At 50.9% G+C, this 27,389-nt stretch overlaps 1 protein-coding gene across 1 annotated transcript; it reads left to right on the top strand.

The window, feature by feature from the left end:
* The first annotated feature begins 512 nt into the window (after nt 1–512).
* On the top strand, nt 513–27,092 carry LOC114197619 (complement C3-like). Its single transcript, XM_088017392.1, is given in 44 exon segments — nt 513–583; nt 716–923; nt 1,385–1,559; nt 1,751–1,821; nt 1,918–2,006; nt 2,089–2,171; nt 2,407–2,494; nt 3,216–3,318; nt 3,422–3,542; nt 3,808–3,929; nt 4,587–4,730; nt 4,812–5,018; nt 5,245–5,445; nt 5,745–5,906; nt 6,184–6,313; nt 7,475–7,549; nt 9,361–9,561; nt 9,733–9,755; nt 9,758–9,846; nt 10,100–10,188; nt 10,293–10,432; nt 10,791–10,997; nt 11,705–11,756; nt 11,934–12,020; nt 12,191–12,394; nt 13,666–13,741; nt 14,170–14,338; nt 17,215–17,310; nt 17,473–17,626; nt 18,456–18,628; nt 18,796–18,954; nt 20,153–20,212; nt 21,103–21,138; nt 21,140–21,194; nt 22,473–22,518; nt 23,559–23,646; nt 23,960–24,049; nt 24,286–24,391; nt 24,818–24,907; nt 25,279–25,365; nt 25,453–25,464; nt 25,467–25,541; nt 25,643–25,778; nt 26,212–27,092. Coding segments are annotated over 44 exon segments (4,983 nt in total). The 3' UTR covers nt 26,345–27,092.
* Nucleotides 27,093–27,389: the final 297 nt, after the last annotated feature.

Raw genomic sequence — 27,389 nt, 5'->3', positions numbered from 1 at the left:
CTGGGTCTTTCCAATAAGCAAGACTCTCCAAGCTAGCAGTATTGGCTTCACTGAAAAAAGAAAAAGAAGAAGAAGAACCAGATAAACTTGTCTTCAACCCGTCTGCTTCTAAGAGGCAGACGCCACAAAGTTGGTCCAACATCTTTAAAGGGCATATTAAACAGGCAGTGAAAATTATTTCAGGACAGAGAAAGCCTTCTTCCAGGAATGCCTCAAGCATGATGTGTTTTTGTCCCTGGTTTCATATGTATAATTTGCCTTCTGGAAAAGGAGCCCAGAGAGCTTGGCCTCCAAGGGCGGACTGGAATACTTCCTAGTGCAGCTGTCCCCAGCCTCCCGTGGAGGATGGGCTGAGAAGGGAGGAGCAGCCCCCTCTTCCCCCATTGGATTTATGGGGATTCCCTCCCCACTTCTGTTTAGATATTAACTCAGCCGGGGCAGGCCAAGGCAAACAGAGCAGACAAGAGAACGGGCGTCTGTGGCCTGTGGTTGCACATCAGCCCCCTACCGCCATGGATGTGCCCTGGCTCGTGGGGTTGATTCTACTCCTCTTGGAGACACCTCTTGCCCATGCTGAGCCACTGTGAGTCTGGGAAATGGAGGGCACTCAGCTGCTGCCTGCATGATTCCCTGCATGTGAGCCTGCCTCTCTGCTGCGGCTTCCCCCACTTGAGTTCCCCTCCCCCGCCACGCTCCTGTGTTTGTCTACTGGCAGGTACGTCCTGGTGACCCCCTGAGCCCTGCGGGTTGGCAGCCCTGAGACCATCCATGTACAGGCTCACTCAGACTCCCAGCAGTCCCTCAAAGGGACCCTCGAAGTGAACCTTACCATACGGGACTTCCCGATGAAGAAGGCAGTGATGGCTAAGAGCCACCTCATTCTCTCAGAAGAAAACGACTTTATGAAACAGGCCTCCATGACGGTAGGTGACAGGCCAAGAAAGGTGGCCACAGAGGGAGGCTCTGGGTCAGCAGCAAGGATGGAGAGGGGCAGACTCTAGAGGTCCTTCCCACGAGGGACACTGGAGAATAGATGCAGGGTTTGAATATACTTACTCCTCCTCTTATGTCCCGTCCTGTTAGAAATCCAAAGTCCTCTGAGTCTGGGCTCCAACAAGGGCAGTGACTAGCCCAGATGATGTCTCTGTGGGAATTAATAAAAGGCGCCCTCTGCTGGTGGCTTGGGAAGCTGACCGTGGACTGGATTGCATTCCCACTTTGGCTGGATGTCCTTGTGCAGGAGCAACCTGCAAGGCAACCTTGCTCCCAACCACAGAGCCAGAGGGCCCTCACTCAATTGTTTCTCCCAAGATCTGGCTCAGGGCTTTGTTCCCAGGGATGGTGACCTCAGCAGCGCCTGAGGAGTGTGGGATTCTCTCCCCAGATTCCCGAGAGCCTGATATACCCCCCACAACCAGGGCAGCAGTATGTCATCATCCGGGCAACCTGGGCACCCATCTCAACCACTTCATTCATGGAGAAGATAGTGCCGGTGGCTCCCCATGCTGGCTACATCTTCATCCAGACAGACAAGCCTATCTACACCCCTGAGCAATTGGGTACAGCCCCCAGGCACTTGGCCTAGGGCAGATGCTGACTCTCATTCCCAGTCTCCCCCAGTGCCTGTCATATTCCACCTCCCAAGGTCACCCTCTGTCCAAAGACCCCTATATCCTAATACCCAAGATCCTAACGACTACTTCCCTCTTCAGGTTCTATCCAGAACTCAGAGTCTTCCCTCTCCCTCCAGTTCAATACCAGGTGTTTGTTGTGGACCACAAGATGGTTCCTGTGACCAGGATATTCACTCTGGACATCAAGGTGGCCTCTCCTGATGGGAGGGTGGATCCCAGACACTGAGGTTATATCATGTGCTGAAGGCCTGGGGCATGAAACACCCACCCCCTGTCCCCACAGAACCCGGAGGGGATCACTATGATCAGCCGGAATCTGCTAGCCGAGGATGGTTTCTTCACAAGATCCTTTGAACTCCCACAGATTGTCAGGTGCCCTGCTGGGAGCCCTGTGGATGGAGGGATGGAGGCTCTCCTTCTCAGTTTCCATCTCTCCAAATTCTCTGTGTCTCAGTTTTGGGACCTGGAGCATCGAAGCCAGTTACCAAAGTGCAGCCAAGCAGAAGTTCAAGGCAGCCTTTGATGTCAGGGATTATGGTGAGCAGGCTGTGATGGGCAGGGCAAGGTGGGACATGCAAGGAACAGAGTTGGAAGTGGAAAAGAGGTCTCGTGGTGCACCTACTGTGTGCTAGATCCTAAGCTGGGTGCTGGTGAACAGGAATGTGTGTTCCAATCCTTGGGGGTTGCAAGAGTCACTGAGGAAAGACTGAACAGGGAGGGGATGGGGGGACAGCAAAATACTGAGGGTGCCCACTGCCTTTACTCCACCCAGTGCTCCCATCATTTGAGGTCCAGCTGAAGCCAAACAAGACTTTCTTCTACCTCAACGATGAGGCTCTGGGTGTGGACATCGAGGCTTGGTGAGTCCCCTTCTCCCCAGCCTGGCCAGAGGACCAGGAATGCCAAGAACCTGAATGGTTAGAGAAGCAGGCCACTTCTGTGGCACTTAAGGTATGGTAGAGGTACTCCTTGCCACCCATGAGATATCCTTAGCCATCTACATTGTTTTATGAGGTTGTCCAGACCATGTCTGCCATGTGTAGATAGTACAGACCATCCCTTCAGGTCTCTGGGGTTGTATAGGACACCTCACCCACCTAATGAAGTCATGCCATGTCCCATGCCTCGGACCATCTCTGAAGGTCCACAAGGTAGCACAGGCACATTTGCCATCTTACGAAATTGTCCAGACCATCTCCACAGCACTATGATGTTGTACAGACCATTTGTCCACCTAAGGTTGTAAGGGCCATATCTGCCGCTTCTCAACACTATGCAGACCATTCCTATGCATGCCGCCTAGGCTGCCTGATGAGGTTTATGGGCTACCTCCACCATCTTGTGAGGTTGCACAGGCTATATCTGCAACCCAACACGAAGCTTTATGGAACACATTTATCACTTCCCAGGGTTGTGTAGGTCAGCAATGAAACCATCTAAGTTTCCAGGGGTCACTCTGCCCCTCCCAGAGATTTACCACCATCCCTGCAGCCTCATGAGGTCATACAGGACATCTCTGCAACCACACGAAGTTGTGTGGGTGCTTCAGAGCCAGTGGAATGACCCTCCACCCACCCCCAGGTATGTTTTCAAAGAGCCAGTGGATGGACATGCTCTGGCCATCTTCGGGGTGAAGTTGCATTCCCACCGGATGCCCATCCAGAGTTCCCTGCAGAGAGTGGAGGTGACTGAGTCTTGACCTCTCCCCCCACCAATTTCCCCCTCTATCAACCCTCCTCTACTCCCCAAGAAACCATCTCCTCTTCTCTCTCTCACCCTGAGAGCAGATCTCTGAAGGTCTGGGCCACGTCTCCCTCCAGAAGGACACACTGATGTCCACATTCCAAGGCCCAGAAGAGGACTTCATTGGGGCCTCAATCTTTGTCAACGTCACCGTGTTCTCTTCAGGTGCCACCCTCACCCAAGCTCCTGGCTGAGGTCAGGACAGTGTTCTTACCCAACCTAGACATTCCACCCATGTGACCACGGGCCACCTCCCAGCCCATTTCCTCATCAGAGAAATGCGAAAATGCCAGAAAGGCTGGAAGGAGCTGAGATTGTGTTACTGTCTTTCCTTATCTTCACCAAGACAGGCTTCCCATACGAGCAACCCTGCCACTCCCCCAAGAAACTGGACCTCCTCCACAGACCTCACAGTCCCCTGTCTCTCCAGGGGGTGAGATGGTCCAGGCTGAGACCTCTGGGGTGAAGATCGTCCGGAGGACATACAGCATCAAGTTCATCAGGACACCCCAGTATTTCAAGCCTGGGATGCCCTTCCACGTTAAGTTCAGAGTCTGACTTCATTCCACCCAGGGTCTTGGGGCTCCCTTCCCCTAATAGGCCCCTCTCAGGAGACAAAAACCCACACTGGACTCACCTGTCCCCCACAACTTATCTGTTAGAGAAATGAATCCATCATGCCTCCCAGACCAGTCCCAAGTCTCTCTCAAATCTCAACCCGGGTCCCCCCAAAGCACTGTGATGACTCCATAATTTCTCTGTGGGAGGCTTAGTGGTCACATTCAAGCTAGAAGGTGGTGCTCAGGGGGTTATCTTGAGGCTACTTTTGCACAGCAAACATGCTGTTTTTATATGCATTCATTTTGGGTGACTTTGAGATGTCTGATGGACATTAAGAAAACTAGAAACATCCTTTGGTGCCAGTCCTACTAAAGATTTCCCCAAGCCCTCCACATCTCTCCACTCCAATTCCCTCCACCTCCACCCACCAGCACACCAACACCCAGGGCCATCACATATGATTGCACACTGCAAAACTTGAGGGGGTGCCATTCATAAAGACTCCAACATGAATGGTGTCCCCAGTGTTGTTCAGTGGACAACCTGTACAGCTACACAAGGCAGTCCTGTCCAGATCAGATTCCCAGTACCCACTTCTCATGCCAGGCCACCACCAAGCCTATCATCTCACACCTGATTCTACCTCAGGTCTTCGTCTCAAATCCTGATGGGTCCCCAGCCTCTAGAGTCCTTGTCCGATGCCAAGACAAACGAGACCGCACGTCAGCCAATGGAGTGGCCATTTTGACCATCAACACAAATGCAAAAAATCGAGAGAAGCTCCCTATCCTGGTACCAACCTAATGGGGCAGGGATAGTGGAGCTGTGTGAGCTAGAAGAGCTGAAAGTTTACTTGCCCATCACTCTCCCCAGGTAGAAACTGATGAGCTTCTCCGGCCAGAAGAGCAGGCTTCAGCCAATATGACAGCTTGGCCTTACTCGACTCAGGGTGGGTCAGGGAACGTCTTGCACATTGAGGTGAAGACAGTCACAAAGGTTGGCAGCAGCATCTACCTGAAACTTGTCACAGGACATCAGAATTCTGAAACCAAGAAATGGATCACTCACTTCACCATCCTGGTGAGTGGCTAGGACTAAAACCTAAGCCAAAGAATTATTTCACTGGAACATCCCTGGCTAGCTGGTTTGGAGAAACTGAACAGTGGTGTGAAGGTGGGAACCATTTGGGGTGGCCTCAGACTAAGGGGCTGAAGCAAAGGAACTGTGGGTCTCCCTTGTGAGCTGAGATGGCCTCAAGAAAAGGTTGACCTTACCCTTCTCATTCTTGTCCTCCCTTGTCTCCAAGGTCCTGAGTAAGGGCCGGATTGTGCATGCCAAACATCAGTCAAAAAGTGACCACACAATAACCACTATTGATGTGACTTCAGAAATGCTGCCCTCCTTCTGCATCCTGGCTTTTTATTTACTGCCTAGGGGAACAGGTCAGGATCCTGAACTGGTGGCCGACTCCGTATGGGTTGGTGTGAATGACAGATGCATGGGGACGGTGAGCCAAATTCCTTGAAGTTGCACATTACCATCATAAAGCTTGCATGGGCAGAAAGTCTGTCCAAGTTGAAGGGCTCCAAGTCTGGGGGCAGGGTGGGGAAGAGGAATGTGCCCTTAAAAGCTCACCCTGGGGCATAGAGAATATGCAGGTAAATGTGTGGAGTTGGGATTGGCCTGGTGAAGTTCCTGGATGCTCCATCAGAGCTATAAGGAGCACAAACTTGAAAGTAGACTTGGGTAAGTCCCTTGGTAGCATATGAGCCCCTTTTCCTGACATTTCTGTTTTTCCTGGCTCAGCTGAAGGTTGGTTTGAAGAAAGAAAGACCCTTCCAGACTTTGAAGCCCAACAGCCAAGTGGAAGTGAAGGTGACAGGTGATGAAGAGGCCACAGTGGGGTTGGTGGCCGTGGACAAGGCTGTCTATGTCTTAAACAGCAAACACAAGCTCACACAGAAGAAGGTGAGAATATGTGGGCTTTGGGGCAGGAGGTTGCCTGGATATAATAATAATAATAATAACTGGGGCCTCGGCTTCTTCAGCTGTAAAATGGGCAACATTGATGGTTGCAAGGATTCAAGGAGCTAACGCACAGCTAGAGATTGGAAGGTGCTAAGAGCTCAATAAATGGGAGGTGGTGTGAGAATTATTATTTGAGCCAGCTATTTCAGTGCACCATTTCTCCTTCCCTGAAAAGGTCATACAAGCTCCAAAGCCAGGTTCCTATCTTAACCCCCAGGTCTGGGATGTGGTGGAAGAAGATGACATCGGCTGTACGGCGGGCAGTGGGAAAGACGGACTTGCTGTGTTCAAGGATGCTGGATTGGACCTGAAGATGAGCACGGGGATGCACACCCCAGCAAGCTCAGGTACAGGAAGGGACGTGCTGGGGGTAGGGTGGGTGGGCAGTGTTGTCTAGTGGTTAAGAACATGAGGTTTGGTGGGCGCCTGGGTGGCTCAGTTGGTTGAGCGACTGCCTTCGGCTCAGGTCATGATACTGGAGTCCCTGGATCGAGTCCCTCATCAGGCTCCCTGCTCGGCAGGGAGTCTGCTTCGCCCTCTGACCCTTCCCCCTCTCATGTGCTCTCTCTCTCTCTCTCAAATAAATAAATAAAATCTTAAAAAAAAAAAAAGAACATGAGGTTTGGTGTCAGACAGGCTAAAATCTAGGACCCTCCTACTTACCATGAGTCAGTTACATTTCCTCTCTGAGGCTCCATTTCTCTGTCCATAAAATGGGGATACTAATAGAAGTGACTCACTACCTCTTAGTTAAGATACAGGTTTGGCCATGGGTGTCAGAGATACAAACAGTAGCTTAAACAAGGGAGAAGTTTATTTCTCACTCAGTAACAGTTCTGATGTCATTCTGGGACTCAAACTCCTTCTAGCTTGTTGTTCTGCTATATTCCAAGACGGCATCTCATCAGGACCTCATGCCAGGCAAGAGTATGAAGGGAAGTGGGAAGGGGAGACACTTTCTCAAATCTCATTTGCCAGAACTCAGTCATGTAGCCCTACCTAGTTGCAAGGGAGGCTGGGAAATGTAGTCTTCATTCCGAGTGATATGCAAAAGAGGGAGGTTTAGTTGCCCGGGATGAAGGGGGCAGTGGATACTAGGCACAACTAGGAGTGTCTTCTCTCAGCTATAAATAATGACAACAATAATAGTTTCTATTTACTATGAGCTGGACACTGTACTAAGTACTTTTATATGCATGATCTCATTGCTAGAACTATGATTGTACCAATTTACATAGCTGGAGAAATTAATGCCCAGAGAGTTTAAGTGACTCCCTGAAGATTGCACAGATTTTTTTTTTTTTGATGTAGTGTTCCATGATTCATTGTCTGTGCATAATGAAGATGGCACAGATTTTTAAGTGGTGAATCATGAATATGAGGAGGCTGCAGGATTAAATGCAATGATGCTTAGAAAGCACTGGGCATTCTGTAAGCACCTAATAAATATCAAGGATGTTGATAATGATCTTGACAATGGCCCTCTCATTCTTCTCTCTGACCCTCAGACTGGCAGTGTCCTCAGAGCCCCCCTGCCAGCCGTCACCGCCGCTCCTTGAAATGGCTGGAGACCAAGAGGAATGCAGGTCAGAGCTAAAGCTGGACATGTCCCTCCTGGCTCCCTAAACTACTGTATTCATCAGAGCTTAGAAGAGAAAAACTGAAACCACTCCATGTACTTCAAGCAGAGAGGGAGGGATGTGGTGATGGGAGTCTGGTGCTTTCAAAATCATTAGATGGTCTGTAGGAGTGGACATCAAAAGGCTGCTTGCTGGTACTCAAGATCACCTCACTGCAGTTTTGCAATGTGTGAAATCTCGGGAAACTTCTGCCAATATCTCTTGCGATGCTGGTGGGTAGATAACAAAGTGCAGAAACAGTGCCTATTACAAAAACACACAGAGTTCACCTGTGACTGGGGTTCACCTGTCAGCTACCACTGCCACAGGAAAAATGGCTTCCACTTCTTCCACCCTCCAAATCTTACACAAGAGTGTCTCTGTGGCAGAATCTTATCCCATCCAGAACCCTAGCAGCAAGAGAGTCTGGGAAATGCAGCTTCTAGATGTCTAGACTTTGTGATACAAGAGTGAATGTAGACAAAAGGAGAGATGGATGCTGGGTACCAGTGGATAATAGCAAACCTACCATCCCCAAGGCCAGGGTGTGGACCAGAATAAGATGTGAGCCTGGAGTTCAGGGAAGATGGGAGGCAGCACTGAGTGGTGTTGGAAGCATGGGTTCTACGAATCTTCGATTTTTCAGTCTCTTTGAACAGTGCTAATGACTTTGTGGATCTAAATAAAGAGAAAGTAAGTGAAACCTAATAGAAATTGAGACAAAACCTTAACTCTAATTTTCGTATTAAAGAAAATTATGCTAACCCCCTGGGAAAAGTTTATAATATAAGCCGTTGTTTTGTTTATGGTAATGTTAAGTTGTATCATTTAACTATAATTATGTCAGTGGTAAACAATAAGATTTTTTAATTGCTATATATTTTAAGTTATCTATTTATTTATTTTAAAGAGAGAGAGAGTGTGTGTGTGAGCAGGGGGAGGAGCAGAGGGAGAGGGAGAGGAAGAGACTCTCAAGCAGACTCCATGCTGAGTGCTCAGCCTTACGACCCTGAGATCATGACCTGAGCTGAAACCGGGAGTCAGACGCTTAACCAACTCAGCCCCCCAGGTGCCCCTGAATTGCTATATTTTTATCTTTAAGTGTATGCCTTCAGTTTGCTAACTTAGAAGCATTCAACTTGACATTATGCTTTACAACAACTTTTATGTTTTGATTTTTTAAAAACACATGATGAAACTCAGAAGTTGAAATGATGGGGCGCCTGGGTGGCTCCATCAGTTAAGCATCTGCCTTCGGCTCAGGTCATGATCCTAGAGTCCTGGGGTCGAGTCCCATGTCGGGCTCCTTGCTCAGTGGGGAGCCTGCTTTTCCCTCTCCCTCTGCTCCTCCCCCTGCTTGTGTGCACTCTCTCTCTCTCTCTCAAATAAATAAAATTTTTAAAAAAAAAAAAAGAAGTTGAAATGGTATCTCTAATATGAAAACATGGCATTACCAATCCCTGCCAAGGAGGGAGGGGAGGAGGAGGAGGAAAAAGAGAAGCAGCAGCATGGATTCTAGTCCCAGCTCTGCCCCTTGGGAGCTGTGTGACCATGGGCCAGTGAGTTAACCTCTCTGTTGTTTAGCTTCCTCAGCAGAACCCGCCACATGGGTTCAATGTGAGGCTTCAGGAGGAAGATACAGGTAAAGTGCTAGGACCAACAACTGCCAGAGTTATGGATACAGAAAGACCAGGTGTATGTGGCATTGAGGTAGATGGGTCCCAGCTTCCTCCGGTCCCGCTCAGCCCCCACTCAGTCCCTCTAACTCTGGCCCACGGTGAACAAGTTCAAGACAGAGCTGGAGCAAAAGTGCTGTGAGGCTGGGCTCCGGGAGAGCCCGGTGGGGCTGTCGTGTGAAGAGAGGACCCGGCATGTCCGCCATGGACCAACCCGTCTTGCTGCTTTCCTGAGCTGTTGCCGTCTGACTGAGGCCCTGACTCGGGAGGCCCGGGAGGAGCAGCTGCTTTTGGGGACATGTGAGGAGGCCATGGCAGGAGGCGGCGGCGGTGGGGGGGCGGTTGGGGCTTGCCCAAGGGGTGCGAAGTGCCATGGGACAAGTCAAGGGGAGATATGGGCCACAAGGGGATGGGGTGGGAGGACCATGGGAGAGATGTGAAGGGACACTGCCCCACATCCTCTCCCTGAAGCGGATGAAGATGAGGACTTGGAAATGACATCTTCCTGGAGGACCAGCCTATCCGAACCTTGTTCCCTGAGAGTTGGCTCTGGATGAAGTTTAAACTGCCGAAAAGTACATCAGGGTAGGACCACAGCCCCCACAGCAGCATCTGGTCCCTGGCCCTCCCAGGCATCAGTGGATGTCAATCATAGCCAGTGCCCCCACTGGTGACACTGAGCTCTCGGTATAGTCAGTATAACTGCCCTGGAGGGGCATACAAATCCCAGTGGTTCCCCCAAAAGGACGACCCTCTAGTGACCCACTAACCCCTGGACAGTGACCCCCAGTGCAGAGGCTCTGAGCACAAAGTCACTAATGCCCCCCTTCCCCGCCAGAGACATCTCCCACTACAGCACTCCTGTGAATGTGCCAGATTCCATCACCACATGGCAGCTGGTGGCTGTCAGCCTCAAGCCTGGACAAGGTGACCCCACAAGCCCAGGGCTGAGGAGTTGGGAGAATGGTGGTCCTGCCCAGCCCTGGGACAGCTGGCCTCTGCTTAATGCCAACATACTCCCCTGGCTCTAGGGCTCTGCATCTCAGACCCCTTTGAGCTGACAGTTAGGAAATCATTCTTTGTGGATCTCAAGTTGCCTTCCTCCGTGGTCAGGAATGAGCAGGTCCAGATCCAAGCTGTGCTGTACAATTTCAGGATGGAGCAGGTCAAGGTGAAGCCTGAGCCCTCCCCTCCTCTCAAACCATCCATCGGTGTGTGTTATAAAGGGGTTGGAGTGGGCCAGTGAAGTGGTTGCTCTTTTAAAAAGCTTCTGGGGTATTTTCTCACTTAAGATGTACAATAATCCCAGCAGATGGCTGCTATTATGGCTTTTGGTGTAGAAGTGAGGAAATTGAGGCACAAAGAGGTGAAGGGGCTTTCCTGAGGTCACACAACACTATAAGTGTCAGGCAAAGTCTTTGCTCTCAACCACTATGCTGTGCTGTCACTTACTTGGGATTTTCAGGGTGGGGAGAGGGAGGGAATTGTGACTAGGGTCCTAGACCACCCAACTGCCCACCTTGCCCCAGGTCCGTGTGGAGTTCCCCCACAAGGAGGCGCTGTGCAGCGCATCAAAGCCAGAAGCCCCTTCCCGCCGGGTGGTGGTCGTGCCCCCCACCTCCTCCAAGATGGTGCCCTTTGTGCTTCTCCCACTTGAGATAGGCAAAGTGGATGTGGAGGTCAGGATTAGAACAACTGAGGTTGAGGACCACATAAGGAAGACCCTTCTGCTCAAGGTAATGGGTGCCCCCACCTTCTGTTACTGGTGCAGAGAGTGGGGCTTCCCCGGGGCTCCCAGGGTGTGATCGCAGGATGGACGGGTATGCCTGGGATCGACAAACAGGTCTCTCAGATGGGAGTGAGGTGCAAGAGAATGGATTTGAAAGTTCAGTCACAGAGCTCCCCCTATGGGACTTTGTTGTCAGGGTGGGTTCAAGCCTTGTCTCTGCTGTGTGGCCTTGGACAATTTACTTAACTTTTCTGAGCCTTTGTTTCCTTATTTGCAAGGTGTGACCATCATCACACCCAGACCTGTGAATAATAATCAGAGAGCTGTGAAAATTATATCTTATATTGGTTGTGCACAACCCATTAATAATACTTTATTTACTTCTCTTATTTACTTGATTTATTTACTTAATAAACACATGTTCAGCACTTATGATATAAACACTTTAAGAACAGTAACTCATTGAGCCATCAGAACAACCATATGAAGTAGGAGCCTTTTATGGCTGAGAAAACGGAGGCACAGAGAGGTTAAGTAATTTGCCCAAGGTCGCACAGCTAGAACATAGAAGAATTGGGATTTGAACCCAGATACTTGGGATCCAGAGTCTGTGCTCTTTATAGTTAACCAATACCTCCTCCTACTGTCATTGTGATTGTCATTATTAGTATTATTGCTGTTGTTTTTAACTTGCTTCATCATTACATCTCACAGGCAGGAGGGCAGATACAGCAAATATCCCATAGCATCCTCCTGAACTCCCAAGGTTTGTGGGGTTTGCAGGGAGCATGTGGGATCCTAGGGCCACATCAGGATGGAGGGAGGAGCTGAAATGAGGGGGTCCAGCCAGGTGGGCAGTCTGAGCTCCTCCCAGCTCTGCACACCCTGACCTCCCCAGCCTCAGAATCTGCTTGTCACAGAGGGTTGTGCCTGCTCAACCTAGGTCAAACCCAGATGGAAGTGGTGCCAAGACAGAACTTTTTGAACATGGTGCCCAATACAGAGGCAGAAGTGTTTGTCAGTGTCCAAGGTGCTTAGAACAGAGATGACTCCTGGGGGGAGGGATTGGGAGACTGGGGAGCTGGCTCCTCCCACACCTGCCTGGGCACAGGGGCAGGAGGGGCTGGGGTGCCCATGTGGGCTGATCAGAGAGCCATGATGGATTAGGCCATTCCCGAGATGATTCTGCTCATCTGATAGGTGACATCCTTGGCGAGACAATCCTGGGCACCCTGACACCTGGAGAAAAATGGCAGCTGCTGAGGGTCCCGACTGGTTGCCCTGAGCAGACGCTGAGCAAATTGGCACCTGTGATCATCATGACCCGCTATTTGGAGGCTGCTGGCCAGTGAGGCAAGGTTGGAGTGGAACTCAGGGAGCAGGTGATACAGAACATCGTCAGAGGTAAGAGGGGTTCCCTCCTGGGACCTCAATGAGGGTTTCCGGGACTCTCTGGAAGGGTGGCTGGGGTACCGTCAGGGTTGGGTGTGGCCCCCAGGGGACTCTCCCTGACAACATTCATACCCTGACTCATCTCCCAGGTTACAACCTGGTACCATGTCCCCCAGGTGCTCCTTCATCTGGACCCCTCTCCCAGACTACAGTCTGACAACAGACACCCTGGTTTACCCCCAAAGCAGCAGCACTCAGGTTTTGTTATATTCACACACTGTCCTAGGTTACACCCAGTCAATGACATGCCTTGGGTTATACCCCTAGAGAAACCCCAAGCAGAAAACTCCAGAATAATCCCAGGTGGTGGCCTCCCCATTACCCCTTTCCAGGTTATATCCACACCTCCCAGGTAACAACCAGAGATGCACACTCCTGGTTATACCCAGACAGAGACCCTCCAGTTAATCTGGGCACTGACCCCTCTTCCCGATTACACTCAGACACCAACTCTCCATCCAGGTGCTCTCAACAATAACCCTCAGGTAACACCTCGACACTATCACCCCCAAAGTTACTCCCAAACAGTAAGCTCCCAGGCAACCTTCAGGTAATACTTAAGTAGCAACACTTAGAATATACCTGAGAGGGCGCCTGGGTGGCTCAGTCGTTAAGTGTCTGCCTTCGGCTCAGGTCATGATCGCAGGGTCCTGGGATCGAGTCCCACATCGGGCTCCCTGCTCGGCGGGAGGCCTGCTTCTCCCTCTGACCCTCTCCCCTGCTTGTGTTCCTGCTCTCGCTGTCTCTCTCTCTGTCAAATAAGTAAAATCTTAAAAAAAAAAAAAAATACACCTGAGAGGTATGCCTCCGAGATTACACCCAGGAGTAGCCTCCCCTAAACTGCACAGACACAGTGATACCCCTAATTTATAGCCAAGGAACAACCGTCAAGGAAACTCCCAGGTAGTGGCCCCCAGAGTACCCCTTTCCTGGGTTCCACCTTCCACAATCCCTCTGAGCAGAAATTCCCAGTCACACCCTTTGATTTCCCAGGTTACTCCCAGATGACATTGGACACTGGCTCCCACAGTCACACCTGGGCCCTGCGGCCACCTCCTGATACACCTAGACAAGTTCCCTCCTACAGTTAGACCTAGATTTGATGCACCCCCAAGTCACACCCACATCTTACCCCCAGATTATGCCTGATAACTGACTCCCCTTCATAGCCACACCCAAATGCCAAATCAACCCTGAAAGTTCTCCTCCACCCATTTCCCCAGGTTACACCCACATACTGACCCACCGGAGTGCACACGGCACCTACCACATCAGCAACGGACACCCGGGAAGCACCTGGTAAGGACGGGGATGTTGGCAGTCCTGCCACAACCACCCTGAATGAAGCCCAAGGGCCAGCCTGGGGCTTAATGACCCTAGGAACACCCGTGCAGCAGGGGCTTGGGGCAGGCAGCTTCTGGGCCAGAAGTATTGCTACTTGGGTTTTACCTGAGGGTTACCTGGGAGTTTAGGGTTTGGGGGTAACTTTGGGGGTGATAGTGTCTGGGGGTTACACAGGGGTTATTCCTGAGAGCACCTGAATAGAGAGCTTCTGTCTGAATGTCGGAGGGAGGGGTTAGTGTCCATGCTGCTAGATCTGGAGAGCAGCAAATGAAGGGTCAGTCTGGAACAGCAGGTGTAGACTCCCCCTAGTGTAGAAGCCCCTGTCTTCGAATCCCCTTGGCTGCTATTCCCAGTCATCACCCACCCCATCTCCCCCCCGACAGGCTCACGAGCTACGTGTTCCCGGTCTTTGCCCTGGCCTACTCTATCATGACAACTAGCACGTTTGATCTGCATTCTCTCTGTGCCACTGCCAACTGGATCATCACCAAGAGGCAGGCAGAGGATGGGCACTTCTTGGAGAATGGCCCTGTGATCATGGCATCAATGCAGGTGCCCACTACCCTCCCCGCTCCTGGGCTGTTCAAATCCAGGGCTCTGCGCATTGATGGGGTGAATCTCGGGCCCCTGACTTGTTTGCAGGTAAAATGAGAACAGGCAAAAGCCAGGGCCCGGCACCCAGCATCACATCCCTCTGCTCTGGACCTCGCTGGACTCTGTTACAATGTCAGAGAGGCTGCGCACATCTGGGACCCCGTGATGTGCCCACTTCACTTTGAGTGTCTCCAGTCCTGGCTCTCCTTCCTCTGGGCTGAGTCTTTTCAACCTCCCAGCCAACACAGCCATCCCTACCAAATACTCCTCCACATCTACCTCCAGAAATAGCTTTCAAACAGTCTGGGATGTCTCTCCCCTGTTCAAACACCTTCTGTAGCTCACAGTTGTCTATGATGGTATCTCTCTATTATATCCCTCTTTTCTGTATCTCCCCACAAGCCTTACCCCTCACTACTCCCTGATCACAGGTCCCTCCAACTCACTGTGCCTTTGCTGCTCTTTCCGCATGGAACAGCCACGCCCCCATCACTTTTTCTTTTCCTTGGCTGGCCAAATTGTGTTTTCTCTTTAGATTTAACCTCCTCCAGGGGCCTCCCCTGAATACCAGCCCTGTATCTCTATTATTGCACCCATGACAGTAGGGATGCCATTCAGTCATTCAACAGACATCTGTCCAGCAACTGCTGTGTACCAGGCCTTGTACTAGACAGAAGGGAAGCATAGCAGTAAGCACGACATTTACACATTTACCCCTGCCTTGTAGTACTCACAAGCTGGGGTGTGGGAGGAAGATGGAAGTTAGCCAAATGGTTATAACTAGTGATTGTTTAAATCAAAACTGTGCTAAGTTCCATGGGAAAGAAATACCAGGAGAGAGTATTTAATAGGGGCCATGCCTGGTCAGGGAACCTGCAAAAGGAAGGGACAACAAAGCAGCAACCTAAAGAAGGAATAGAGTTGGTGGGGAAAGAATGGGAAAGAGAGCTCCAGGCAAAGGGAGCAGCACATGCAAAGGCCCTGAGGCTCTGGCATGTTTGAGGAAAAGGAAGAGACCAGAGCCCAAAGATGGGAAAGGGGGTAGTCCATCCTGAGGCCTGAGAGGGTAGGAGAGATGCCAGGCCCTGAAACCTGCAGGGCCTTGGTGGCTTCAATGAGGACTTGAAATAGTCTGTTCAAGGTTTGCTTTCCCTGCACTGCGAGTCCTTCCAGTGGGGGGAAGCACGTCTGATTCATCATAGTTGGCCAATATTTGCTGAATAAAACTCTGGATGAATGCATGAACCCAGAAAAGACAGATTGCAACCCCAGATAAAGAGAGCAGTTAGGGAGTTGGGAAGCCTGTGTGAGCAGGAGCCAGATGCTGTACAGAGAGGTGGTACAGAGAGGGGTTACAAACAGGTTTCACAGGCTCACAGAAAGGAGTTTCTTTCTACCAACAAACACTTACCAGGCATCTACAATGTGCCAGGCACTGCTTTAAGCACTGAGGACCCTGGGCAAACAAAATAGACAAAAATAAAAATCTCTTCTCTCATGGGTGGACACTCTCATGGAGGAAGGACAGGCGATGAGCACGAGATAGAGACCTAAGTGATGTGGCATGCATGGCAGAAGTGACATGGGGAAAGATGCAGGGAAGGGGGAATCAAGGTGATGGGGTGTTATTTTGGAGGCTTCGTGAAGAGATGACGTTTGTACAGACCTGAGGAGGTGAGGGAGCAAGTCATGTGGATAATCAGGGAAAGAGTGTTCCAAGCAGAGGAAACAACATGTGCAAAGGCCCTGAGACTGGAAGTGCCCAGTATGTCTGAGGAAGAGTGAGGAGGCTGGAACAGAGTGAGCAACCCTGGAGGAGAGGGTGAGGGGGAGAGCTGAGGGAGGGAGTGGGAGAGATGGTGCAGGGCCTTTGGCGCTGCAGGGAGAACTTGAGCTTTTCCTCTGAGTGAGATGGGAGCCATGGAGGGTTTTGAACCCAGGAGGGATACAACTTGATTCAAGAGTTCACAAGCTTCATTGGCCACCATGGGAAGAAGAGATGGTGGGGTGGGAATTAATTCCTTGGGGCTCTTGTAAAAAGTACCACAAACTGGATGGCTCAAAACAACAGAAGTGTATTTATTTTATCACAGTTCTGGAAGCTAGTAGTCCCAGATCAAGGTGTCAGCAGGGCCATGCTCCTTCTGAAGGCCCTAGGGGGAGAATCCTTTCTTGTCTCTTCTAGCTCGATGGCCTCTGGGCAGTCCTTGGCATTCCTTGACTTCTAGCTGCTCCACTCCAACCTCTGTCCCCATCCTCATTTGCCCTCCTTCCTTCTGTGGGTCTTCTTATGGTCTTCTTTTAGGACACTAGTCACTGGATGGGGTCCACTCTAATCAGTATGACCTCCTATTAATTTAACTAATTACATCTGCAAAGACCCTATTTCCAAGTGAGATCAATTCTGAGGTTCTGAGTGGACATGAATTTTTTTGAAGGGGGACACTATTCAACCCAGTACAAAGGCTGAAGGTGGAATTAGAAGACTAAAGAGGAACTTAAACCCTAAATCAGTCATTTACCAGCAATGAGGTGACCACTTCTCTGACCACAACTTTCCTCATCAGGGAAATGGAGTTGCTGAAAGAATGCTTTGAGATAGTGTAGAGTATAACACATCACCCTCCATGGCTGTTGGCTTAGGTTGGCAATGCTGACCCCACACAGGCAAATCTTGAGGTGATTCCTTCTCCTCCTCTCTCTCCCCATCCTGCTTTCAGCATCCCCCAGCCCACAGCCGAGCACGTGGGAGCTTTTCAAGGGCACACAGGAGAGGTTGGGAAAAGTCTCTCCAAGACACTAGGGGGATCATGGGTGTGATCCTGCATCCACAGGGTGGCTGCCGAGGCTCTGAAGCAGACATATCCCTCACAGCTCTTGTCCTGATTGCCCTGGATGAGGGGAGGTACTTGTGCAGCCAGGAGATACCGGTAAGTCTCCAAGAGGAGGGCAGGCTCTGCAGAGCCCTCTAGATCCTCTGCCCACAGAAGTTCCCCCATCTTCATGTCCCTCCCCATGCATCCCTCTCTTCTAACTCCTAGACCCCTTTCCTCTAATTGCCCCCCTCTAGTTTGCTCTCTCTGACTTTCTAGAATTTGCCTGCCAGCATGGAGCAAGCCCGTAGCTTTCTGGAGGAACGCCTTCCCCAAATTAATACAACCTTTGCCATAGCCATAGTCTCCTATGCTCTGGCCCTCACCAATAGCCCCCGAGCCAATGACCGCCTGGACAGCTTTGCCAGCCATGGTGAGTGTGGGCCACTTCTTTGTGTTAACTCTGTGTTTACCACAGTCATGGGGGGCATGGGGAGGGGGATTGTATGATTTCAAATTCAGCAATGTGTGACTCATCACCTTAGCGCTTATTGAGCATCTATGGTGTGCCAACTCTTGAGCTCAGACTCTGAAAAACCAAGGTCAACAACACTGATATGGTCCTTGCTCTCAAAGGTCCCACCATCCCTGGGGGAAGCAGGCAAAAAACAAACAGATCAACTACAAATTGAGACAAGCACTGAGATGATAACATAGAAGATGGGTGGGAGAGATGATGTGGGAAGAGGAGAATGGATTGGGAACTGGGAAGGCCTCTGTGAAAAGGGAATGCCTCAGCTGGAATAAAAGATAAGAAGACCCACCCGTGTGAAAGGCCAAGGACATTCCAAGCTAAGAGAATGGCATGTGCAAATGCCCTGAATTGGGAAAGTGCTTGACATGGTGGTCAAAGATGGAAAAAAGGTCATAAAATGTGGTTAACCGATGGCCTGCCCAATGAGCCTTATCCCATCCTCCTCCAAGTCAAGAGGAATGGAGTTAGGAAAACTGCTGGGACTTGGAGGGGCTTCTCCGAACCTTAGTTTCCCCATCTCTAAATAGTTAGAGTCCCTGTCTCCTAGACATCTAGGACATACCTGTTCCAAAAATAAAATGTCCATATGCCTCCTCAAAGAGTTTCATATAAAGTAAGTGCTCAATAAAATAGTGGATGAGAAATTTGGGCCAGATGACAGAAGGCGAGAACAGGTTTCGGTAGATGGGCCCAGTTTGGGGAGACAAAGTGGTCATCCATCCCCTAGATAAAACCCACTGGCCCAAGAGCCCCCTGGACAAGAACCCCCTGTACACCATTGAGGCCACGGCCTATGCGCTGATGCAGAAGGTGGTGTTGGGTCGGCACAATGAGACGCACGCCATTGCCAAGTGGCTACTGGAGAAGCGGGAGCTAGGCGGAGGCTTCAAGTCCACCCAGGTGACCCGAGCCTCGGAAAGAGGGGGTTGGGGGGGAGGGGCGCTAGCCGAGGTGCTGACAAGGCCAGCCCACCGGAAGGAGCTACCCGTGGTGCTGATTTGCCACGGTCCGGGTTCCCGGGGCGTTGGGTCAGTGGTGCTGATCCGCGGCCCCATCCCAACACCTAGACTACTGTGGTGGCCCTTGAAGCCCTCACCCACTTCCGCGAAGCTGTCCCTTTCGATGGTGTCCAGGATCTCCGGGTCCAGATAAGCGTCCCCAAGAAAGCCTTGGACTTGGAGTGGATCATCAATCAGAACAATGCCTACCAGCAGCGGTCAGCAAAGGTAGGGCACTGAGGGGCAGACAGGAAGGCCATACAGAGGCGGCATTGGGGATGAGGCCAAGAGTCATGTCCCTGCCAATCTCCCTCTCCAAGACTATCTCACAAACAGTGTCTCTACTGTCAATGTATTCACTCATTTATTCCACCATATCTTGAGCACCTATTGTGTGCCAGTCATTCTCCTGGGCAACGGGGATGCATTATGAAAGATCTGTGGCCTCTGCTCACATGAAACTTACAGTGTAGAAAGAAACTAAGACAAAAAGTATTTTAAGCTTTCTGGACATAGGGAAAATAAATGTGTGTAAAGGGGAAAATATCCTGGATGTGAGGAAGAAGATAATCTCCATGGCCTTACTCCATGGAGGAAGTGATATTTACTTTCAATCCTTTGACCCAACTTTATTGAGCACTCATTGTATGCCAGGCGCTATTCTAGGTGATGGGAATACAGCCATGAATGAGACATTAAAAAATCACTTTCCCTGTAGAACTTTATATTTCAATGGGTGAGACAGACAATAAAGAGATGTGAGTAAGTAGCAGATGTTGTGTGTTACATGGTGGCAAGTGTTATAGCTAAAACTTAAGCAGAAAGGGGGGGCACATCAAGGAGTTGCAATTTTAGATAGGAGGGGCAGGGAAGTTCTCACCAAGATGGTAACATTTGAGCAAAGACCTTAAGGAAAGGAAGGAGTGAGCTTTGTGGCTATCTAAGCAGAGGAAACAGCAGGAGCAAAGACCCTGAGGCAGAAGTATCCCAAGAATAGCAATGGGGTTTAAGCAGGGGTGATGAGAACGGATGTGAATTTGTAAAAAATTTTTTCTGGCTGATAAGGAACAATGTATGATGGAAACAAGAGTAGATGCGGAGATGCGAGGGAGAAGAATCTTGTGGTGGCTCCATGTGCAAGGAACTCTGTAGACACTTGAACAGATTGAACTGGTGTACATTAGGACAGAGCCTGAGTTGGCAGTTGTAGTTGATCTGTGACAGTGTAGATACCACAAACGCTCTATCAAAAAGAAAAAGTAAAACCATCTATGTGGGGAGAGGGGGCAGTGAGTCACTAGACCCCAAGTTAGGGAAATTACTGAGGCCTCACTGCCCATACTTGCTTTCCTCCCCGACCCCATTGCATTTGAGCCATGTTTTGCTGCTTCCTTTGTGCTCAAATCCTCTTCTTGCTTCCTTTCAGTTCTCTGCCCAGGATGACCTAGAGATCAAAGCCAGTGGCAGTGGGAGAGGCATAATCTCGGTAGGTCTGGTGTCCCACCATGAGGTCCTTAACTGGAGCCCAGCACCACCACCACCACCACCCTTGCTGGTGGGAATAGAGACAGTCTATTGTAAGACAAGATTGAAATCAGCAATATTTCCAGCTACCATTTAGGGCACTACTATTTGTTAAGGACACCTCGAAACCTGCCCCTAGAAAGTTGGTAAAAATATGGACTCTATTTAACAGGTGGGGAAATAGAGACTCAGAAAAGTCTTCACTTATTATGAGTCAAGAGTCAGGAGAGGTAGAGGCCAGAGGTTTTTAGACCTGTCATGCTGAGTCCCTGAAGGGGTGTCTCTTTCTTCACCTCCCCAAAGGAAGATTCTCCCTCCAGCATGCCTTCCAATGCCCAGAGAATGACTCCACCCTTTCCCCCAACATCTAGGGGCTCCATTATATCTTCTGGTGCCATGCCCTGTGGCCCGGGAGGACAGACCTCTTGTTCACTAAATTTGAACAGCCTGTTTTCATATTTCTGGCAATGGAGTCACAGTGGAATCTCTGCCTTTGTTGTGTGACTTTGGGCATGTCCAACTCCTCCATGAGCCTCCGTTAAATTTAAATTAAGTGAAATTAAAAATTCAGTTCCTCGGTTGCACTAGCCACATTTCAAGTGCTCAATGGCTACATGGGGCTAGTGGCTACCATATGGACAGGTAGAGACTATTTCAATTACTGCAGAAAGTCCTACTACACAGAGGTGGTCTAGACTCTAAAGAGTGTTCTGGTCACTGCATCCAGAAATTTGGGGGGCACAGACTTTGCTGTGACTTACCCACAGGGGCAGAACCTGGATAGGCGAGGACTGGAGTGAGAAGGAAGGGAGTGGGTGGGAATGATCTCTGACACCTTCCCTGCCCTGGCAGATCCTGACCATGTACCACAAGGTTCCCAGAGTCTGGGGAGGGCACCTGCAACCTGTACCACCTGAATGTGACTCTCCATAGTACCTTGGAAGGTGAGCATAGACCCAGGGATTCCCAGACCTTCTTTTTTATTATTTTATTTTAGTTTTCATTCAGTAAGCACATGTGTTGCCTTATTCAACTCTTCAACAAATATTTATTGAGCATTTACTATGTGTCATGCCTTGTTTCTGGACTCTGGGAACACAGGCATGAACAAGAAAAATAGCCCTTCTTCTCCTGGAGCCCACAATCTAGTAGGGGGAGACAAACAATAATACAACAATAAATAAATTATACTCCTACTGCTATTTATTTATAACAATCTGCATTATAAAAAATAAATATATAGCACACTAACAGGTGATGATAACTACCATACAAAATAAAGCAGGAAAAGGTGATACACACTTGGAGGGGATCCAGGGGAAGCACTCTGAGGAGATGGCATTTGAGCTCAGACATGAAAGAAATGAGAGAATGAGCCAGGAAGGATCTGAGGGAATAGCATTCCAGGCAGGCAGAACAGCAGGTGCAAAGGCCTAGAGACAAGAATGAGCTCACCTGGTTTGAAGAAGCCATTGTGGCCACAGAAGAGCAAGGGGTAGAGTTTTAGGAAAAAGAGTTGGAGAGGTGATGGGGGCAGATGGTGTAGGGACTCATGGGCCACAGTGAGAACTTTGGTTTTTGCTCAGAGTGAAGTGGGAGCTATAGAAGGTTCTGAGCAGAGGAGGGATATGATGGAGCACAGGTTTGCACAGGCTCCTTCTGGCACAGACTGTAGAGGGCAAGGGGCAGAAGCTGGGAGACCAGGGAGGAGATGACTGCACTGGTCTTGCAGGAGATGATGGGTGCTGAACTGGGGTAGGGGGCTGTGGAGATGATCAAAATGGGATTCTAGAGTTCCTAGTCTGGGGTACCAAGGAGGAAGAGACAAGACTCTGCCATTGGGAGCTCACCGTAGGGATGAGAGGAATAACCCTCAACAGCCCCAGGACTTTAAGGGACTAAATGTGACCAAGGCTTTGGCTCGGGTTGCATTTCTTAATAATAATAATAATAATAATAACAGTAGCAGTAATAGTAATGGTGGTAACAATAACTGACGGTTATAAAGCACTAATAAGGCACTGTGTTAAGTGCTTTACTTGTATTAACTCATTTAATCCTACAACTCTGCTGGGTTGAGAATATTATGCTCCCCATTTACAGATCAGGTAACTAAAGCACAGAGAGTTTAAGCAACTTGCTCAAAGTCACACAACAGAGCCAGGATTTGAACCCAGGAAGCTGTGTTACCCATCCTCTAAACTCCTGCCTTCTCTCTGCAGATAATAAAAAAGGGGAAGAGACCTTCCAGCTCCAGATAGAGACAAGGTTAGGGCACCAGGATCTTGGACTGGGCAGGAGGAAGGCCTCACTTCCTGGTATCCAGACTCCTTACGTGTTGAATGGAGGGTGGGAACCAGCCACGCTTCCTTCTCCATGCTTCCCGCATCCTACCACCCATCCTGCCCTCCCCTGCCCATTCCCCTGCCTGCCTCCCACCCTGCCCGCCCATGCTTGTCTACCAACCTGCTCCCCAGTCCTGTCCCTCAACCTGCCATGTCCTGGGATGGTGGGCTCCATCACGGCAGACATGCTCTATGTCCCAGATGCCCAGAACTGGTTCTAAGCCCACAGCTCTCTCCGTCCTCATCTTCTCGAGACATCCCAGCCCTCACCCCAGTTCTGCCCTGTCTCCCAGATGCCCTCACCCAGGTCTGCCCCAGATAAAAACATGTGTTGAGCATCTGCTGAATGCCAGGCTCTGTTCTAGGAACCGAGGGTACAGTGTGAACAAGGCAGCTCCTCTGCCTGGTGGAGCTCATAGCGTATCTCAGGGGAGATAGACAATAACAAAAGTCATCCAGAATCAATGTAAAATGACAACTGTGACTAAATATGGCAAAGGAGAGATCCAAGGAGCTACGGGAGAGCAAATTAGAGAATGATTCGGTGCATAGGCTGGAGAAGGCTTCCCAGAGGGAGTGATGGATCAGTGGGAATTGCAAAGATGCAAGGATGTTTCAGGATAGAAAAAGGAGTGAGGACTCCAGGCAGAGAGTCACAGCATGTGCCAAGGTCCAGTGCAGGAGAGAGACACTGAGAAGCAATCACATGAAGGCTGGGCTGAGAGGAGGTGAAGCGGAAGGGTGAGACAAGACGCCTGGTAAATGTTGTTAAGCAGGGAAGCAACCCATCAGACTCCCAGTTGCTAAATCTGTAAGCTTGCTGAGGGCAGAGGAGTAATGGGGAGATCCAGGAGGAGGCTGCTGACTGCCTTCATCCAGGCATGAGAACAATGATGGCGGTAGGAGCACTGGGCAGAGGCAGGAGGAGAGTGGGAAGAGATACTGGAGCTGTGAAATCCCCAGGTCCCAGGGAAATCGAGAGGCCACAATGAGCATCATAGAGGTCTCCCTGCTCACCGGCTTCTACCCCAACCAGAATGACCTCAAACAGGTAATGGAGGTCCCACCTGCCTACTCCTGAGCAGGGAGGGGCTGCCCTAGCAACATCCCACACTCCCCGTGTGAGCACAGGGGTCAAGGTCCCCAGGTTAATGCCCCGTGTTCTGTAGCCATGATCACCTCTGATTGCCTCCCTCCATGACCTTGGACAAATCCTTGCCCTGATTGTGCCTCAGTTTCCCCGACACTGGTGTTGGTAGGACAAGGGCTGGAAGCTTGAGAGTTACTTCACACTGACTAGAGTTCCTAGAGCTGGGGACCTCAGGGGGTCTGTGCCAACCTGCAGTCCTCACCCTTTGCCCCAGCTTTGTGATGGTGATGTGGAGATGTATGCCTTCCAGTATGAGACCAAGATGAATTCCAGTGATAACACTGTTGTCCTCTACCTGGAGAAGGTAAGGAAGCCTGGGTGGCCCCCTCCAGAGGCCTATGGGCAGCCTGGTGAGCACAGAATCCATGGTCAGCGCCTTGGGCAGTGTTACCAGAGAATCATAGTGCCCGAGGTCAGCTCCCCAGGCTGCAAGGCCACGTTGTCAGTGCTTTGGTCAAGGCCCTGTGGTCAATGCCCCATGATCAGTGGCCTGGTCAGCTCAGACAGGATTCCCTTCCCGTCCCCGACCCCGACCCCCAGCTTTCCCACAAGGAAGACACAGTGCTGGGCTTCCGGGTCCACAGGATGCTGCAGGTGGAGTTCCTGCAGGCCGCTCAGGTCACCATATATGACTACTATGAGCCTTGTAAGCACGGGTAGGGGTTGGGGGGTGGAGGGGTATCCCGCTAGGGGACTGCGAAGGGCTGGGTCAGGAGGGAGGGATGAGGGGCAGGGCCGGGAAGGGGGCTTGGGGCGTGGCTGAGAGGGGCCTGGGCATGGGGGGGAGGGTACGGAGAAGGGTGCTGAAAGGGACCGACAGGGGTGTGGTGATAAGGGGCGTGGCCTTCCTGGCTGGTCAAAGCTGTGGGGAGTCTGGAAGGGGATGGGACGGAGAAGTGACTGGGCTCGGCCCCGCTGGGCAAGAAGAGCAGTCTTCAAGGGGGAGGGGCCTGCGGAGGGAGTGACTGGGCAGGGCCGGGTGGGGTGAGGGGCTGGGGGGCTTCGAGGGCGGAGCCAGGGGTCCCCAGGAACGCTGGCCCAAGCCGACCCCAGGCACACGCCCCTCTCTCAGCCCGGAGGTGCAGCTCCGTCTACAACCTGCCCACAGAGCAGTCTTCCCTGCGGAAGATCTGTCACAAAGATGTCTGCAGATGTGCGGAGGGTGAGGTCCTGGGGACCCTGAGGCGGGGGCTGCCAGGCTGGGGATCCAGGAGCCATTTATCACCTCCTGGCTGTCGTCTGGACGGAGTTTAGACAGAGAGAGATATTGAGACGGGAAAACAGAGGCAAAGAGAGACAGAGAAAAGGAGACCCAGAGACAGACTGACACACACAGCTGGGCACAGCCAGAAACGGAGGGAGACGTAAAGAGACTCAGATGGGAGAAGGAGACCGAAAAGAGACATAGAGAAAAAGAGAGAGAACCTTGACCCAGAGACCTAGAGGTGGCTGGCCTGGGTCCAGATGGGGGTCAGATGGGAGGAGGCCCCCTCCCTCAGCACAGCCAGAGCAGCTGCCCTCCTGAACCCCCAGAACAGTGCCCATCTCCGAGGAAGGACAGCACCCGACTGAGGCAGGAGGAGCTCCAGGCAGCAGCCTGTGAGACAGGCGTGGACTTCGGTGAGTGCGGGAAGTGGCGGCAGGCAGGAGGAGGTCCACCTGCAGGCCAGATGCCAACAGGACACCCTCCTGCCCCTGCTTTCCCAGTGTACAAGGTCAGGCTGAATCTGTGAAGTCCTCCACCTCCAGTCCCTACATCTATTACAACATGAAACTCGAGGACATCATCAAGGGGGGTATGTCCAAGGGGGCAGAAGAGGCAGTGTGAGGTTCTACCTTGGGGATCCCAATGGGCCAGGTCTGTGTACGCTCACACATTGGGTCTCCTCTTCTCCAGGCACAGACTCTGCTGTGTCCCTCACCATGAAGAAATTCATCTCTCACGCCACCTGCCATGACTCCCTGGGGCTACAAGAACAGGAGACATACCTCATCATGGGCCAAATTTCAGACATGTGGAAAGTCAAATCTGAGTGCGTGGGGGCTCCTGCTGTCCCAGGACTCAGGTGTAGGCCCCCTTCCCTACCCCAGCCCAGTCCCTATCAGCGCCAGAAACCCTAGGTTTCAGGGCTGCCCTGAAGGGAGGTACTGACCATGCACTGCACAATTCCAACGGGGAGGGGGGGAAGAGGGGGGACTCTATTTGCATGTAGATGCTGTAGATGTAGACAAAGATTCAGTTTTCCAATAGAGGGAGGTAAAGAATCAGAGGAAGAGGAGACCTTTTTTTTAATCCCCAGCCATGTGGGCTACAGGCTGGGGGCCCCAAGATGGCCCTGTGGAGTGGGCATGACAGGCCTTGGCCCTGGGAGGCTGCCTATCAGGGAAGAGAAGCACAGCAGGGAGGGCTCCATGCCTCCAGGGCACGGGGCTCTCCTCACCCTCCTTGCCGTCTCTCCCCCACAGTTACATCTATGTCCTGGGCAGGAAGACATTCTTCATGCAGTGGCCGGCCGATGGGGATGTGGGCAAGAAGGAATTGCTGGACCACCTGACGGGATTTTCAGACTATATGAGCACTCATGGCTGTGAGTTCTGAGACTCTGAGGTCTCTACTGCCCTCAGGAGGTTGTTTCCAAGCAGGCACAGGCCACTGGCCTTAACTCCAAATAAAGAGCATGGAGTATCATACCCAAAGTCCATACATTTGTCCCTGCTCCAACATTCATCAAGGACCCTGCACAACCAGCCCCAACACTGCAGGGACCTGCCTCCTCCCTCTCCCTCCTACACCATTTCAATTACACCGGCCTTCTCTGTGTCCTTCCAACACCCAAGTTGATTCCTACCTCAGGGCCTTTGCACTCACTGTTCCCTCTACCAAGTACACCCTTCTTCCAGATATCTGAATGTATTGAACACTTCCCTTATTTGGACTTTCTTCTTTCTCATGCCTGAATAATAGTCCAGAGTTTAAATGTTTAAATGTTGCTTCCTCAGAGGTGCCTGGGTAGCTCAGCTGGTTAAGCATCTGCCTTCAGCTCAGGTCATGATCCCAGAGTCCTGGGATCAAGCCCCGCATCAGGCTCTCTGCTCAGCTGGGAGCCTGCTTCTCCCTCTCCCTCTGCTGTTTCTTTCTCTTTCTCTCAAATAAATGAATAAATAAAATCTTTTAAAATCTTTTTAAAAATGTTGCTGGGTGCCTGGGTGGCTCAGTCGTTGAGCATCTGCCTTCGGCTCAGGTCATGATCCCAGGGTCCTGGGACCGAGCCCCACATCGGGCTCCCTGCTCGGCAGAAAGCCTGCTTCTCCCTCTCCCACTCCCCCTGCTTGTGTTCCCTCTCTCGCTGTGTCTTTCTCTATAAAATAAATAAAATCTTTAAAAATAAATAAATAAATAAATAAATAAATAAATGGGCATTTCTCCTGCCTTACAATGTCAGCTCCTTAAAACCAGGGGCCATGTCTGTCTTGTTCACTGCAGTATTCTCAGTTCATACAGCAAGGGCTGGTACATAATAGGTGCTCAGGAAATGACTGTTGAATTAATGAATGAGTTATGAATGAATTTGGTGCCTACCCTGTACCTGGTCCTGATGGAAGATTTGATGGGGAGCCCCAGGCAAGTGGGGGGCTGAAACAAG

This window comes from Eumetopias jubatus, unplaced genomic scaffold (genome assembly GCF_037043125.1).
Source record: "Eumetopias jubatus isolate StellerSeaLion01/CBP00866 unplaced genomic scaffold, mEumJub1_p1.0 scaffold_1, whole genome shotgun sequence".
Taxonomy (NCBI): Eukaryota; Metazoa; Chordata; class Mammalia; order Carnivora; family Otariidae; genus Eumetopias; species Eumetopias jubatus.
Note: the sequence above shows the minus strand (reverse complement) of the source record. Positions and strands in the feature narration are given on the sequence as shown.